This window comes from Clupea harengus, chromosome 3 (assembly GCF_900700415.2).
Source record: "Clupea harengus chromosome 3, Ch_v2.0.2, whole genome shotgun sequence".
In the NCBI taxonomy this organism is placed as follows: Eukaryota; Metazoa; Chordata; class Actinopteri; order Clupeiformes; family Clupeidae; genus Clupea; species Clupea harengus.
The window spans coordinates 23,013,524-23,029,480 of NC_045154.1; the positions used below are offsets into that span (position 1 = coordinate 23,013,524).

At 38.1% G+C, this 15,957-nt stretch overlaps 4 protein-coding genes across 7 annotated transcripts; 3 read left to right on the forward strand and 1 right to left on the reverse strand.

Annotated features, from left to right (window-relative positions):
- The first annotated feature begins 410 nt into the window (after positions 1–410).
- actr6 (actin related protein 6) lies at positions 411–4,020 on the forward strand. Of its 2 annotated transcripts, none has more exons than XM_012842445.3 (11): positions 411–607; positions 815–932; positions 1,238–1,306; positions 1,653–1,776; positions 2,274–2,409; positions 2,512–2,568; positions 2,661–2,759; positions 2,989–3,067; positions 3,166–3,337; positions 3,477–3,615; positions 3,719–4,020. In XM_012842445.3, exons 1-11 carry the CDS (start codon positions 540–542, stop codon positions 3,846–3,848), a joined length of 1,191 nt encoding a protein of 396 aa, XP_012697899.1. In that variant the 5' UTR covers positions 411–539; the 3' UTR covers positions 3,849–4,020. The 2 variants fall into 2 exon arrangements, with proteins under 2 accessions (XP_012697899.1, XP_031420899.1); XM_031565039.2 differs by having other exon boundaries at positions 411–602.
- Positions 4,021–4,130: 110 nt separating this feature from the next.
- sycp3 (synaptonemal complex protein 3) lies at positions 4,131–7,687 on the forward strand. Its single transcript, XM_031565040.2, has 9 exons — positions 4,131–4,672; positions 4,847–4,987; positions 5,154–5,235; positions 5,423–5,457; positions 5,540–5,657; positions 5,754–5,853; positions 5,988–6,086; positions 6,501–6,605; positions 7,337–7,687. The coding sequence occupies exons 2-9, from the start codon at positions 4,855–4,857 to the stop codon at positions 7,388–7,390; spliced, it is 726 nt and encodes a 241-aa protein (XP_031420900.1). The 5' UTR covers positions 4,131–4,672; positions 4,847–4,854; the 3' UTR covers positions 7,391–7,687.
- Positions 7,688–8,109: 422 nt separating this feature from the next.
- Positions 8,110–12,003, forward strand: si:ch211-59o9.10 (uncharacterized protein LOC561841 homolog). Its single transcript, XM_012842515.3, has 11 exons — positions 8,110–8,382; positions 8,723–8,915; positions 9,032–9,086; positions 9,211–9,715; positions 10,129–10,283; positions 10,496–10,594; positions 10,749–10,872; positions 11,080–11,189; positions 11,273–11,394; positions 11,520–11,619; positions 11,722–12,003. The coding sequence occupies exons 2-11, from the start codon at positions 8,740–8,742 to the stop codon at positions 11,773–11,775; spliced, it is 1,500 nt and encodes a 499-aa protein (XP_012697969.1). The 5' UTR covers positions 8,110–8,382; positions 8,723–8,739; the 3' UTR covers positions 11,776–12,003.
- lyrm5b (LYR motif containing 5b) lies at positions 12,004–14,551 on the reverse strand. Of its 3 annotated transcripts, none has more exons than XM_012842520.3 (3): positions 14,447–14,551; positions 12,661–12,742; positions 12,004–12,498 (listed from the first exon to the last, which is right to left on the reverse strand). In XM_012842520.3, exons 2-3 carry the CDS (start codon positions 12,703–12,705, stop codon positions 12,283–12,285), a joined length of 261 nt encoding a protein of 86 aa, XP_012697974.1. In that variant the 5' UTR covers positions 12,706–12,742; positions 14,447–14,551; the 3' UTR covers positions 12,004–12,282. The 3 variants fall into 3 exon arrangements, with proteins under 3 accessions (XP_012697974.1, XP_012697973.1, XP_012697975.1); XM_012842519.3 differs by having other exon boundaries at positions 14,443–14,551; XM_012842521.3 differs by having other exon boundaries at positions 14,429–14,501.
- Positions 14,552–15,957: the final 1,406 nt, after the last annotated feature.

Below are 15,957 nucleotides of genomic sequence, written 5' to 3' on the forward strand. Positions count from 1 at the left end.
CTCTAGGCCACAACAGTTCATCAATTCATTAATTGACTGATTAATTAGTTATTATTTTAATTAAAGAATATTATACATAATATATAGATATAGATAGATAGATAGATAGATAGATATTATTTCACAGTTCTAGTATATAACTAGCGTGGCTCTACAAATAGCCTTGGGACTAATTGTGACTGGCACAGTTCTCATCAAACATAAAGTGCCATTTATTTATTTACATATTTTTTAATGAAGGGGACCGAGGATGTCGAGTGTGACAGCTGGGGTGTTTGTTATATTGCTATGTGAGTGAAGTCCAGTAGCATGATTTAAGGATAGGGAATAGACTAAACAATGACTGAAAATAGTTATTAGGACCCTACTTTTCTTGTAGGACCTATTGATGCGGTCTCAGTTTCAGTCGGCTTTTATAAACCGACGGACCTCCTCTTGAATCCCTTGATGTTAGCCTAGCTATTTGTGTAGTACTGCGCTAAGGGCTTTCACTTGTCGTTTTTCCATTGACTGCAAAGTTCATTGATGAACATTGGAAAATGACAACTCTTGTACTAGATAACGGGGCATACACGGCGAAAATAGGATACAGTCATGAAAAAGTAAGGTAGGGTAAGACTATTTGCATAACTAAGTTATCGTTAGCTAAGCCAACTTGATGAAGTGAACGTTGGTCAGCTAGCTGTTGCCTGCCTTTTCAACCAAGAAAGGCACAGATCCTGTGTACCTTATAGCCTGTGTTTATAAACATGCATACTGAAGAGTAAACCAGTAGTAACATAAGACATGACTTGAATGTTTTCATTGCCTATAGCGTTATTCCGAATTGCCAATTCCGTTCCAAGACCTCGCGGTTGAAGACCTTTACTGCCAACCAGTTGGATGAAATAAAGGACCCATCAGGACTCTTTTACATCCTTCCCTTTCAAAAGGTTAGTTAATTACAGCCTTTGTTATTATTCATTCACTAACGTCTTAACAACTCAAGGCATCATAACAAAACCTAGTTACGGAATTAATGTAATAGGACAGAACATTACTGCTTGTCTTCAACATCATGCATTCTAACCAGATGAGATGCATTATGGAGCGGTTTAGGTACCGTGAAAGATGGAAGTCAGTATGCTTTTATGTAGAAGGCTGTAGATTATATTTAGGAATTAGAGCTCATTCATTCAGTTTTGAAACTGAAACAAAACCTGCTGTCTGTTAATTGATTATTGTTTGTGTTCTGTAGGGATACCTGGTGAATTGGGATGTGCAGCGAAAAGTGTGGGATCACCTATTTGGGAAAGAAATGTTTAAGGTAAGTTATATATATTATTTCATACCTTTGTGTCTGCCCTTGTCATTAACCACTGAATATAGTCACGCGTCTGTGAGGTTGACTTGTATATGAATGAACACAGATGTGAACTAATACAAACCTATATGTAATACATGATTATGCCAAAGTAGTTAGGATGAATCTTTGCATTATTCTTCAAGAAAGACAGCTTGTTACATGCATCTCTTTTATAATCAACCTCTTAAAAGATATTTGGGACATATGCCAAGGAAAGTGGGCGACTCGTCATTGTACTTTAATAAAGGTCTGCACGAAAGAAGTTAATGTTTTCTATTCAAATCATATCTCACTCTTATTCTTGCAGGTGGACTTTGCAGATACGAGTGTAGTCATTACAGAACCCTACTTCAATTTCACCTCTATCCAAGAGTCTATGAATGAGATCTTGTTCGAAGAGTACCAGTTCCAAGCTGCTCTCAGAGTAAATGGTGGGTTGGCATCACCAACAGAAGATGCATTGCATACATAATATTACTACATAATTGAAATTACTCTTTTCATTTTACATGTGTACACCAATCATGTCATTTTTAAATTTGAGAAAAATGAGGCATAGAAAATGTGTGTACTGAAAGGCCCTCATCATTTCTCTGTGTGTGTGTGTGTGTGTGTGTGTGTGTGTGTGTGTGTGTGTGTGTGTAAAATTTACACACACACATATATTATATATTATACACACACATACATACATACATACATACAGAGAGAGTGCGAGAGAGAAATTATTAGGGCCTTTCAATACACACATTTTCTATGCCTTCTTTTTCTCAAATTTAAAAATGATTTAAAATGGTGTACACATGTCAAATGAAAATAGTCATTTCAATTATCTAGTAATACATACATACATACAAAATGATATATATAATTATATTTCAGCTTTGTTGTGTAAAGCTTGAACATACAAATTGTCAATATATTTCAGCTGGATCATTAAGTTCGCACAGATACTTCCATGAGAACAATTCAGAGCTATGTTGCATCGTGGTGGACAGTGGCTTTTCCTTCACACACATTATACCGTATTGTAGAGGCAAGAAAATGAAGGATGGGATCTGCAGGTGTGTGCTTTTTTTGCATCATCCTTAATCAATTTGTCTCAAAATATGTTTCCCCTTGGGCTTTTATTTTAATTTTTATTTATTTACTTCACTGTTTCACAGGATGAATATTGGGGGTAAGCTACTGACGAATCACTTGAAAGAGATCATTTCATACCGGTAAGTATCCTAGTCATGGGTGGATGAGAACGACTAAGGGTGTTTTTATTGTTAAGACAATTTTCTGAATTTCTGTTATATTTCTCCTACAGGCAGCTACATGTCATGGATGAGACGTATGTGATCAACCAGGTCAAAGAAGATGTCTGCTATGTTTCCCAAGACTTCTACAAGGATATGGAGATAACACAGTAAGACTGTATTCCTTTAGAATTGTTCCAGAAGAATGGCTTAATTACACAAGCAAGTTGAATAACATCTCACTAGGTAATAGCTAAAGTTTTGCTACAGTGTTTGATGTAGTCTAGAGTAGACTAAACTCAGTTTAGCTAAATCTTTTGTGACAAATCAATTTTTCAACTTGCACATTTAATTTGCCTTGGAAGCCTGAACATTGGTATTTTTCTGCCACTGATGCAGGCTGAAAGCAGAAGAAAACATGGTGATGAGGGACTATGTACTGCCAGATTTTAGTGGAATAAAGAAAGGTTTCTGTAAGGTAGGTTGTTTTGGTTTAATTCAGCATGAATTATTCTACCATTGTGCATTATGTTGTGTTTAAATAACATTTTGACAACTTTTCTGGGTGCACTTCAGCCACGTGAGGAGATGAATTTCACTGGAAAGTACAAGACCAGTGAGCAGATCTTGCGTCTGACTAATGAGAGGTTTGCTGTCCCAGAGATGCTCTTTCATCCCTCTGACATTGGCATTCAGGAGATGGGCATCCCGGAGGCACTAGTCAACTCCATCAACAACATGCCTGAAGGTAGGAGCACATGTCCAGCTAAACAAGGGGTAGAACAGAAACATGTTTGAATGGCTCTTCTACCCTTGGGAGATGAAATCCAAGGCCTTTCTTTTCCTATATGTAATGATTGTTTGTGTTGTTTTTCTTCTTTACTTAGAGATGCAGCCTCATTTCTTCAAGAACATAATCCTAACAGGCGGAAACACGCTGTTTCCCGGGTTTAGGGATCGTGTGTACAAAGACGTCCGCATGCTGGCCCCAACGGAATTTCAGGTTTCAGTTGTGCAACCACAGAAGTAAGTAGGCATATAGAGAACAGCCCATGTGGTCACTGAGCCATCAGTGATTGGTGGTTTGTGTTACTGAGAAATTAACACCCCATTTCTTGTTTCTTTATAGTCCAATTTGCTACCCATGGGAGGGAGGAAAGCTACTGGCTGAAAATGCTGACTTTGAGGAGATGGTGGTCACTCGGGAGGACTATGAGGAGAATGGACATTTTATATGTGAAGAAAAGTTTGATATTTAGTTTGTTTTTGGATTTTTTTTTTTAATGTACAGCAATATGAGCTATTGACTAGGATGAGGTGTGGAAAAGATGAATTTCCTTTAAATTGTAAATATTGTAAATATCTCTTTTTATATTAAAGACTTCCATTTCATGTAATGTGCATCGTAAATAAAAAAAAACTTTTTCCCGAGAAATGTGTTCCTTCCTATCACTGTATCCCTCACTATGAGCTCACATGATCTAACGTGGAAATATTTGATCATTTCGAAGGTGTAATACTTCAGCGAGAAATCAGCAAGAATGAAATAAAGGTACACTGTCTTAAAGTTTAATCATATGTGCTGAAAGGAAATGATTAATGGGGGAAGCTCTATAACGTTTTTAGTATGATTCAACAATTGATGGTAAGGAAATAGGAATGATACACTTAGGAATGAGGAGAAAAATCACCATAATCGTCCATGATTTAGAATTGACCCCCAGGAAGGCACATTTTATAAACATGAACTGACAATTACAGGCCTTTGTTGTCCAGGTTTTATTTAAATGTTGCCTCGACGTGTGTCAGTTGGAAAGACAGGTTTCACACATTTACTTGTCTCAAGTTTGGCGCGGAACCTGTGGAACACTACTAACCAATAGTTTCTAATCAGTGGGTCTCCAACTGCAATCAGGTCTCTACAGCCAATAGAACTCACCTTAGACAACTTTTTCAGGTTTAGAGTACAACACTACTTAAAGGTTACATTTCGAAACTACAGGTATCTAAGACTATAATTGTAACTTTACCTAGTTACTTTTTGCCGTCAGGTCTACCACTAGCATTTGAGCATAAACCTGAGGTAAGTTGTCAAGTTAAAGCTAGCTAACGTTAGCCAGCTAGCATAGCCACTTTTGCAAAACAAGGAAATACACATTTGTTTGTGAGAAGGAAATTAGAAAAATAATCAGTAATCTATAACTGAAGTAAATTAAATCAGAAAATATTAATATAAACAATGTCATTTATTTTACAGATTAAACAATGACATCCAGTCGAGGAAAACAATCCAAGAAGGCAAAACTAACTGAAGATCCAATTGATCTTAAAGCATTTCATTTTGGCAAAGAAGAGGCAAAGAAAGGAATAAGCGGTTCAGAGGACGACATCCGTGAGGGTAAGTGTATGTTTAACGTTTGGTAAATGGGAATATTAAATGTCATCTTGGCTACAGAGAGAAGCTGAGTTACCATCATTCATGACGTTAGGTCTGCGGTAAAGTTAAAGTTGTGTGGCATCTCGCGAGCTCACTAAATTGTATCCCATTTTGACATCGATGACAGATGAAACCCCGATTGTTGACAAGATATTGAAAAGACGACCTGGACCTTCTTTTGAAGAAGATGAAGCTACTTCGGGTGTTGGGTAACATTAACGTTAATTAACTTAACTATGATACGTATAAACCAATTTGATAGTGTAATGATTTTGTTATTAGACACAAAGGCTAATAGTTTTTGCTCTCATAACTAATAGTAGTTACAGTAGTTCTACTTCTTGTGTAGAGACCATGACTTTTAGTAATGTTATACTTTAAATGTGTGATTCGCAGTAATGAGGTCCAGTCAATGTTGGAGAGGTTTGGGGGTGAGACAAATCAGATTTTTCGCATTTTATTTACTATTACGTTAACTTCTCTGAGAGTAAAGTCCGGTAAATATGTTTACAGCTGACATAGGCAAAGCTATGCAGGCTAAGAGGAAGAGACTGGAGACTTTCACCAAAAGCTCTTTAAAAGGCAGCAATCAGAAGTTGGAGCAACTTTGGAGAACACAATATGCCCAGAGGTATGCAAGTGTTATATGCCACATTAGACAGAATTGCAAGTGATGTGGTTTCTCTCAGACACACTAGTTAAAACCTGCTGAATTGCATCTTTACAGGCAGAAGGTGACACAAGACTACTCCCAGCAGGTATTCACAGTGCTACAACAGTGGGAGACGGACACACAAAAGTCAGAAGAGCAGGAGGAGAAGCTCAATGTTAGTACAAAGCTCAAATCACTTTGACATACAACTAACCTCAAACTTCCTTGACACTAACCAAAATCACAGATTCAGCTACATTGAGAACTCCACCCCGTAGAGTAATAGTACAACTTTTGTTTGCCATTCAGAACCTATTCCGTCAGCAGCAAAAGCTTTTCCAGCAGGCAAGGGTCGTCCAGAGTCAGAAGCTAAAAACCATCAAAGATCTGTATGAGCAGTTTCTGAAGGTCAGTACCAATTCACTTGCAACATGTGTTCAGAATAGTCTGTGTACACAATGACATACATTTTCAAGGTTCATGTCCAGCTCTTTTTTTATTGCTTGTGTTCTTATTCTTGTCAACATGGCTCCTCCCTCCCCTTCTGCCCCAAGCTCCCCCTGCCCCTTTTTCTATCTCTACCCGGCCGGCTCCAAGCAGATGCCCCCCCCCCCCCCTTATGTGCCGTGGTTCTGCTTAAGGTCTCTTCCTGATTAACAGGGAGTTTTCCTTGCTGCTATCGCCATTATGCTTGCTCTAAGGGGGTTCAGGCCCTGGGCTCTGTAAAGCGCCTTGAGACAATGTTATTGTTTTGGCGCTATATTAATACAATTTAAATTAATTGAATTGATAATTTGTGCTGATGTATGCATACTTATCCAGAACATGGAAGAGATGGAGAAGAGTCATGAGAGTTTCCTACAAGGGGCCCAGGTGGAGCTAAAGAAGGAGATGGCCATGCTGCAGAAGAAAATTATGATGGATACTGTGAGTTAAAATAACCTTGAAACACTACAATGTGTCCACTTGTAAAGCGCTGAATGTTTAAAATCATCAGCAGTATTGGGTAATGACATTCAAAAATGGGAGGAGTAAATCACATTAGAGATTTTTTCCTGATAATCCCAGTACAGACAGGTTTGAACATTTGAGCACAGTTCAGTGACCTGCATATCTTCTACCTATATGTGTCCTGAGCACACCTGATTAAAGTGTACGTGTAATTATCATGCACTTGATTAACTTCATCAGCAGTCTTCAGCTAATCAAGAGTTCCACTGAAAAGTTCAGTCTGGTCAGAGAAAGATAGAAAACAGGCATAGAAGGGGCTCAGGAGTGGGACTGAGACACCCTAGTCATCCAACGTTCTAACAGATCCCAAGTGAAAATGATTTAAATTTGCATAAAATCTTTTAAGTTCAATAAGAAATTCCGTAGAGAGGGGTGAATTGACTACTGATTCACATTGGGTAAAATGCGACTAAGGTTAATGGAAATGGATTTATTACATGTTTCTGTGAAAGTTGTCCTGATAAGTTTTGAACTCTCAGCAGTTAACAGCACCTCCCTTGATTAGGAGTGTCCATTTTCATTTCCACAACACAGCTGATGGAAACGTGCACAGACTTGCATTACTTTTAGAAGAGTTTTAATAAATGCGCTTAAAATATGACTTGGCTGGAATGTCTTGACTATTCCTGTGTTTTATGTCTTCACAGCAACAACAGGAAATGGCTACAGTGCGGAAATCTCTCCAGTCTATGCTGTTTTAGACTTTATCTTCCAAAACCATCGTGGTTGCTTAGCTGCTTGTTTCAGCGTGCCACCGTTGTGCAATGTTCCATATCACTGATGTGTTATTAACAATAGCAGCCTATGTATCTATTTGCATTTGTATGTTCAGATGTTTTATTTATTGTTATTGTATTTATTTATTGTATATTGTGTTCATGCCATTAAGTCCTGTAGTAGTGTAGTGTTCAGACACAAAACAAAGGGAGTTTTACTTTTCTGTCATAGGATGATTTGGCTGTGTTATTAAATACATTTTTCATGTGAAGTATTTTTATTGGAACAAATAAATGATTTTCTCAGTATAAAAATGGGTACATCTTTATTTTTCTTACATAAGCCTGACTTATTGTCCCTCACTACACTATGTTATACTACACTGCAGTAAATAATAACATCAAGGCACAACGTGCATAGCACAGCAAGGATATTCATATTATTTTTTGAGTATTAAAAAACATTTGGTATGACTTTAAGTCCTTAGATCGTTTCTACTTGACTGAAAGACACTTGTATGAACAATGAACATTGGATGGATAATCATGACAAAATCAATACAGAAAAGCCGATCGCTTAAAGTTGGTGTTCTATAGACATGTGTTCTGTTGCTCTGGCTTGACTGAATGGTTATTTTTCTTTTACACTCCAAGCCGTGCGGTGGCGTCCAACAGCACTCTAGTTCATATCAGTGTGTCTTAGACAGTAGAAGAACTAATCACGAAGACATACAAGCGGAAATGGCAGCCCTGGGTAATACCAGAATGCATCGGCGTGTCTTTTATCCAGTTATTGTTGATGAACGCTTACGCCAGTGAATGCAGTTTTGAGGATATGTGGAGAGATTTTTATTGACTATAATATAGATCCTTGTAAATCAGAAAATAGTACTGAATGTGTCCATGAAGGGGTTGATTCCAATCTCTCTGGTCCTCAGATAGCGTTAGCTACCCTGCTGGAAATAGCTGCTAACCAGGTGAGCTGATTGTAAATCCAATGTCTGACCCATACAACTAAGCCGTTGAAGACGTTTTTTGCAACTATGTTGTACAAAATAATAAGATTGTAATGTTGTTTCTTTGGAAACAGAATTCTGATTCCACTGTATGTTGCAGTTACTACAGTAGATAGGGTAGTTACGTTCAGTCGTTCACAAGCTATTTTGATCATTTGTCGGGATTGGATTGCTTATTTAATAAGCAAATATCGTCCATTAGGAGATATAATTTGTAAACTTATGAGGGCAATGTTTTGAGGGTGAGAGAGTTGTCACACGGTGGTTAATTTTACACTGTTTACGTTTACGGCCGATGCAGACACTGAATACAAAGCCATGAGTACTGCCCTGGATATATCTGAGCCGAGCAGCCCGCAGTCTTGCTTGGGAGAGCCTGATACCCCGGGTGCGCTGAATCGTGCCTGTTTACGAGACGACAGCAGTTTGCTTGTGGAGGACAGTGATGGTGATTGCAAGGACCTTAGTTCTGTTACAGTACCCGAAACGCCAAGGTATATACTCCGCTAATACATGCAATAAAATTAAACTATTCCTAGATTAATAATCATTTCAAATATAAATGAATCCATTAAATTATGAATTAATTTATTAAGTCATCTTCTTCTAGTCCTCTTTGTCTCAGAAGGCGAGTGCGTCTCCTTGACGCAAGAACTGAAACCGGGGTAAGCATATATATATATATACTGTACATATTGATTGTTGTCGCATAAATATTATATTAACACACTTAAACACATAACATTTTACTGTGAGTTCCAAACATTTCCTTTTTATTTGTGTGTCCAGCCACCATCCCTGACCTTCGACCCGAGGTGTAAAGCTGAAGACAAGTCTTTGGTTGACACCCTGTGCACTACTCCGACCTCACACCAGAAACAGAAGCGCCGCAGAATAGTCGAGGAAACCTCAAGCTCAGAGGTGGAGAAACACAACCACTGTGGCAGTAATGGATTTGTGCCTGCCTCAAAATTAATGCAACAATATCCCCCCTGGCTGGAGGTCCCTCGCCCTTCCCACTCTTTCTCATCATCATCATCTTCATCCATACTCTCTCAAAGTGGGCCATCAAGGTCAGACATTAGACTTGTAGATGAGGCTGCATGCCAATCAAGACTAGGACTTGCAGCAGATTCCACGGAGCACCACAGAACACACAGAACCAACAGAAAGAGGGAAAGGCCAACTAAGAATGCTTCCGCAACCATAAGTAGCTCATTCTCTAAATACGCAAAGAACACGGATGTTGAGAGATCCCCACCTCAGACTGGCCTGTTTCACTGTAGAGGTACAGGTAAGGCCGAAAGTAGTATTTACCGCTTGTTACTCTTGGTAATCCGCTGATTTTATGATTCATGTGAAAAGGTTTAGACATGTAGGTTGTCTTTGTTTTAACCATCAGTTTGGTGTAACATCAAGTTATCTGTAAGCAATGTCTGTTTCTAATTAGACAGTCACTTTCACATCACAACAGGTTCATTCAATCAACTTCTCGAATGCTTACTTTAGCATGTTGCTGTGTGTGGCACTACTGTTACACCTTTTTTTTTTTTTTTTAAGCGTAAGATGTACGCTGGTGTCTTTTAAACAGGCCATCCAGGCAGTGTTGACATCAGTACAATCTGGCTATTACCTGAGTGAGGAGCATAATCTGACACTCGGTGACCCCCCCCCCCCCCGACATTGGTGTCTTTCTTTGTTCCTCAGCCGCAGAGGCACAGTCTAGGCCTGTTCCACCATCACCTCACCACAAACATGAAGAGATAGTCATTATCGACGATGACGAAGATGATGTTATAGTCGAGGCCATGGTTCGCTCGGTTCAGGTGGCTGAGGATGAAGCGATTGCCAGAAGTCTTCAGGTAAAAACTGTCCTGAACTGACCATATGCAGTGATGTTGTGTGCCACAGTCAAATATCACAGCATGCCATTGATGAACCATGATAAAAAAAATTCAATATTAACAGTTCCAAAGATCCTCAATGCTTTTTGCAAAAGCAGTGTTTGACTTTCTAGACATCTGAGCTAAAGATGGTATGTTTTTGTGTTGACTGGTTGAACTGTTTATTTTAGGATCAGTTTGATCGAGAGGAACAACAACAGCAGTTGGAACAAAGAAGGCAACAAGCAATGCACTCAAATAGACATCATCCTCCCCATCCTCCCCACAGGGTTAGTCGCTTACATATCTTTGCGTTTTCTAGCACCTTCGTAATTGTTTATACATACGCATGTATGTTTGTATGATATAGCATGTTTTTTGTTTTGGAAATTAATTCTAGCTGAAGGACTTAGGTTGTTATCTAATGCTGTACTCCTCTGTCAGTATAATCCATATGGAGGTATGGGCTGGATGTCTGCATGGTCCCACATGGCCGCCGACCCTGGCTTTGGTTATGTTCCTCCCACCCTAGCAGAGTTACAACAGGCCATGTTTGCTGGACCATCAGGTTTGTCTTTTAATGGTTCTGTCAAAGTCCCTGTTAAAAAGTCATATCCATATGAATAAAATATGAAATATGAAAACTTAACATCTAATGAAATAAGGAGGTTATCAGTACTCTGATAATGGTCATTCAACTAATTGACAATCTTAACTGTTTAGAGTGATTCCAATGGTGTCTTTCTGTAAAATGTCATGTATTTATGTTGTTTAGGAAGGCATCCAGGACACCGCTTCAATTCACGTTCTCATAACCACTCTCGCAGACAAGGTCAACGTGTACCATTGGATTTATTTAATGATAGCCAGGGAAACAACTATGAGGTATGACTTCAATTTGAATTAGTGTCCCTGCATGGGGTGTTTTGTCTATTGAACTAATGTTTGGATGTGTGTGGTTCCATTAGGCTCTGTTGGCCTTTGAAGAGGGTCAAGGTTCAGTCATGCCCAAAAACATCTTGACCAAAAGGGAGATTGAAAGGCTTCCCACAAAAGCATACAATCCTGCACACAGTGCTGGGAAAACAGAGTGAGTCAAACACAAACAAGTGTTCCATATTCATATTAAAGCTGTCTACATTAGGCACAATATTAGAAGTGCCCACAAGGCATATTTCTATCTCACTGATTCTTTGTGTTTGATGGTATTTGTAGGTGCCAGATCTGTTTTTGCGAATACACAGAGGGAGAACAGCTGAGAATGCTGCCTTGTCTACATGACTACCATGTGAAATGCATTGACCGCTGGCTAAAGGTAAGAGAGTGTTCTCTGAGAGAACTGCACTCTGTCCGTTCCATGGTTTTGATCCTATTCAAATACCGTAACATGAATCTTCTCTCTTTTCTGTCTTTCTAGGAAAATGTCACCTGTCCTATTTGCAGAGCAGACGTGTCACAGACATCAAGTTAGCCCTCATGACTCAGGAAGCAGTGTCTACCTCACAGCTTGACAATGTGATTGTGCATCTGCCCATTTACATTTGTCAGAGCAATACAGAACGATTTAAAAAAATAAACTACAACCCTGGTTTGGTTAACTTAGTGCTCAAAAATGTTTTCCTTGCCCTGCAACACAGCATTTTAACCACTGTATTTAATTTTATTCTGCTAATAAAATCATTCCATGGAGTTAATTAAATAAGAGTTTTAATAGTTTCAGTTTTTATTTATTTGTATTATTGCGTCATCTGTTGTATATCAGTTTTAAAAACATAAGACATCTTCTTGGCATGACAAGAACTCTGTCAGTGAGCACTTCCGTTACTGAGAAACACATTTATGTCAATACAGAATGAATCTGCAAACCCAAATGCTATAACTTTAGTCTCAAACGACTGTGCTCTGAAAGGTGTTTTTAAGAGAACAATGGCAGTTATTGTGACTATCTGGGACCCAGCATGAGGGTCCAATGTGTGGTCTATGATTCCTCATTCTCATAATAGCGTTTTTTCATGGCTCTGTACTTCCTCAGGTAATACAAAGCTTCGATTTCTTTGACCACAAACTCCCCGCGACCGATGAGTTCTTTGATTTTGTCTGGGTCTTGGACATCTTTGTTCTTCGCAAATGCTGCTCTAAGGCGTTCTCTGAAGTAGTCTGCGCCTTTTGGGTACTCCCTTCCGAGATACAGCAACTGTTGTCAGAAGAGTGAATGGTTCATATCACTCTGTGTCCATAAACAGTTGATTGGATTTAATCCAACCGATGAACAATTCATAAATTACATTTGGAAAACAGCTTGTGTTTACATGACACACCACATTTCTATCTATTGCATTAAATTAGTCTTACATACATTTTTATATAACTGGACAACTTCACTCCGCAAAGGATTGGCCATCTTCAGGCTGGATGAGGCAACACCTTGGTGGTCATCCCTAATGAAAAATAAGCATTTCATGGATTAAGGTACATGTTAGGTATTTGGCAGACTTTTTTTTTACCCAAAAGCAACACATACTTAACATTTTCAGAACATTAACATAATTGATGGACAATGTGCAGAAATATTAAGGATTGCTTGATATAATACCACAATAATGACTAATATGACCAAAAGTCTAGATGAGCAAATGAAGGCGAGACTTCTGGCAGGGGCTGGGAGGTAGGCGTATGGGATCAATTTAGTGACAAAAAGATTTACAAATACCCCATAATTTGCAATCAAACTGAATATGATTTATAAATGCTCCACGATTTGCAAGTATGCACACCATGCTTTACAAATACAAAACACACCTCTCAAACTGCTGTATTGCTAATGATATAATGTTAATGAGAGAGGTGTCATTAGGATGAAGACAACTGAACAGAATCGGAACAGAACAGAACCCCTAAACACACATCACAAACCACTCAGGGCAGAAATCGTTTTGAGGTTTCACAAACATTACAGTACACCTAGCAATTTAGCTGGTTACATGTCAACAATGTGTAGCTACCTGTGTGATATCTCTTAACGTAATGTGGAAGACAGAGCTATCTATAATCCTACCTGATAACAAAGATGTAAAGAAAATTAAACAACCACATCTAAATAGTTTCTGTATATATATATATATATATATATATATATATATACATTCATATATAATATAGTATAATATATAAATATATATAAAGTGGATTGGAAAGCAAACACCCTTGCTGTCTTGTTGCCTTTGCATTTGCAACTAGAACAAGTACAAATGTTGTAGTTACTTGTAGATAAAATGCTTTGAACTTGTAAAACAGATTTGACAGACATGGCTTATTTATTTCCATTCTCCCATTCAATCTGAGGAATTTGTCCATTACTTATTTGCAAGTAGCATTAGTATTTGCTAAACACATTGTATTTTTTGATAGACGTGTCTTGTATTTGCAAAGCACATTGTGTTTGTTTGAGAGGTGTTTTGTATTTGGTTGTACATGGTTTGCATATTTGCAAATCATTAGATATATTCTATATTCCTTTCTAAATCGCAGGGTATTTGTAAATCTTCTTGTCACTAAATTGATCCCACATAGACCGCCCATTTTATGACGTCATGGATATGTACCAAATGGTCGTAGATACGTCAGTCAGCCTGGCAAGGTTCACGAGGGTTTGAAATAGTACACGGCATGTTGAGACATTTTCAACCCATAACATGCCGATGTTGATCAAAATGGGAATTTGGTCAATATGAACACCAGCATTGATGTGTTTCTTCACCGTTCAGTCATAAGATTTAATTCACAGCTTATTTTAGGGTGGAGTTACTTATTAACTTACCATATGTCACAGCTGGGACATACACTTTTGTTACGCTAATGGTAATACCTTGCTTCTCTCATTTAAACATAGACAACTTGGTAGTGTTAGTTATCTAGCAGTCGGTGACTTTAAACCTTTAGGTAGCATAGCATAGACCACAGCTAACGTTAAAGCAAACTCGAAAGTCAATCTTGTCAGGTTAAGGCGTTTCTAGCTTATTAGCCAGAATCCCTGTGCTTACAAACCTTGCCAACATTCAGATGGAATATTTATGAGTCGCAAAAAGATTACCAACGTTAGTTACTAAGCTACCTTAATTACTTAACTTATTTTACTTACTCACAGCACAGTCAGTTAACTGTCCGTCACAAGGTACGAATGCCCTTTGGACAGCATTTCACGAATGACAACAAATGTTACACAATGTTACGGTTAACTAGAAGGTCGCTTCCGGTTACAAGTAAAAGCCCAATAATAACGACTGTAGCTATATGTATAATGTATAATAATATATAATGATTTGCCACTACCAAGAATAGAATACGAAGAATGAACCCTTTGTTTTTGCTCACTTGTGCAAATGACTACATTTCTTTTCATAAGCAAGTAGTGAATCTGGTTTGAGTTCATTCATTAAAACAGAACTTTAATTTAAATGTGTCAGTCTATACGAGACAAATGTACAGTGGGTTAAGCCTACTTGGCTAGCTTGTCAAAGAAATGGAGATATATGGTTTTTCTGTGTTTATGTAGTCCATGTTCAGTTTTTGTCTCAAAATCATTGTCACGTCATTAAACTTCTGCCGGCCAAAGAGAAAGTTCATTGTTGCAGCACATTTTAGATTCAGAAACTAAGAAATTGTCAGATTCAAGACGAGGAATTCTGCACTGAGGCTTTTTAAGAAACTGACATGAGTGGTACCAGTTCTAAAGCTTAGATGAAACCATTTGGGCATTGTCAACTTAGAGCAAGTAATACTGACAGTCGCAGAGCAGGATCATCTTGACAATCAGAGGATAGTCTCTTACAGTGCCAAGGGCCAGACAATACATGTGTTATATAAAGCCATTAAGTGGGTTTACTGAACTCTGTAAACATATGAAAGCAGTAGTTTAGAAACAAGAAAATATTTCACAAAAGAAATGCATTTTTGTATGGTTTGATACTGCTTAAAAATTTGATTGAAGACTGATTGCATCAACTTTGAATAATTATCCTTTTTTATATATATATAAACACAGCCCACATGTATTTTCTGAAAAAAACCCCTGCTAACCTGCTTTCCAAAAGGTTTAAAACAAATGAAGATTAAGGACACAGATTGTTTTAGATGTTGCTTCTGTGTTTATTTGTTAAGCAGGAGGTGTCTAAGCTGCTCCATTTGATTTTGTTAATATTTATAAAGTAACTATGTTAGTAAATCGGTCTTAGGTAAGGTCAACAGATCTCCCTGGTTTCTTAAGAATATTAGAAAAAGAAAGAGAGTGCAGTTGTCATCACGGACCTAACAGCACTGTAGTAGATAGCAGTCAAACATCTGCAGTTTATGGATGGCCAGTTTATTGTCCCGCAGTTCAAAGGGGTTTCAAATCTATCTTGAATTCCATCCTAAGGTCTTAAGGTGGTGCATTCTTCAAAACTATGCTTGGCAATGTTGACTCTGTTCTCTCTGTGTAGAATCACTGTGGCAGTATTTTCAGGGATGGGTGTCAAGTTTTTAACTGTGCAACTTTGAGCCACTTCAATAATGCTCTCTTGTGGTTAACCGCAGTACATTAAGTGACAGTATATGCTACAATGAAGAGTTTTCTATAGCAAGTGGCATAACAACAAAACCACCCAGCACTGTTCCC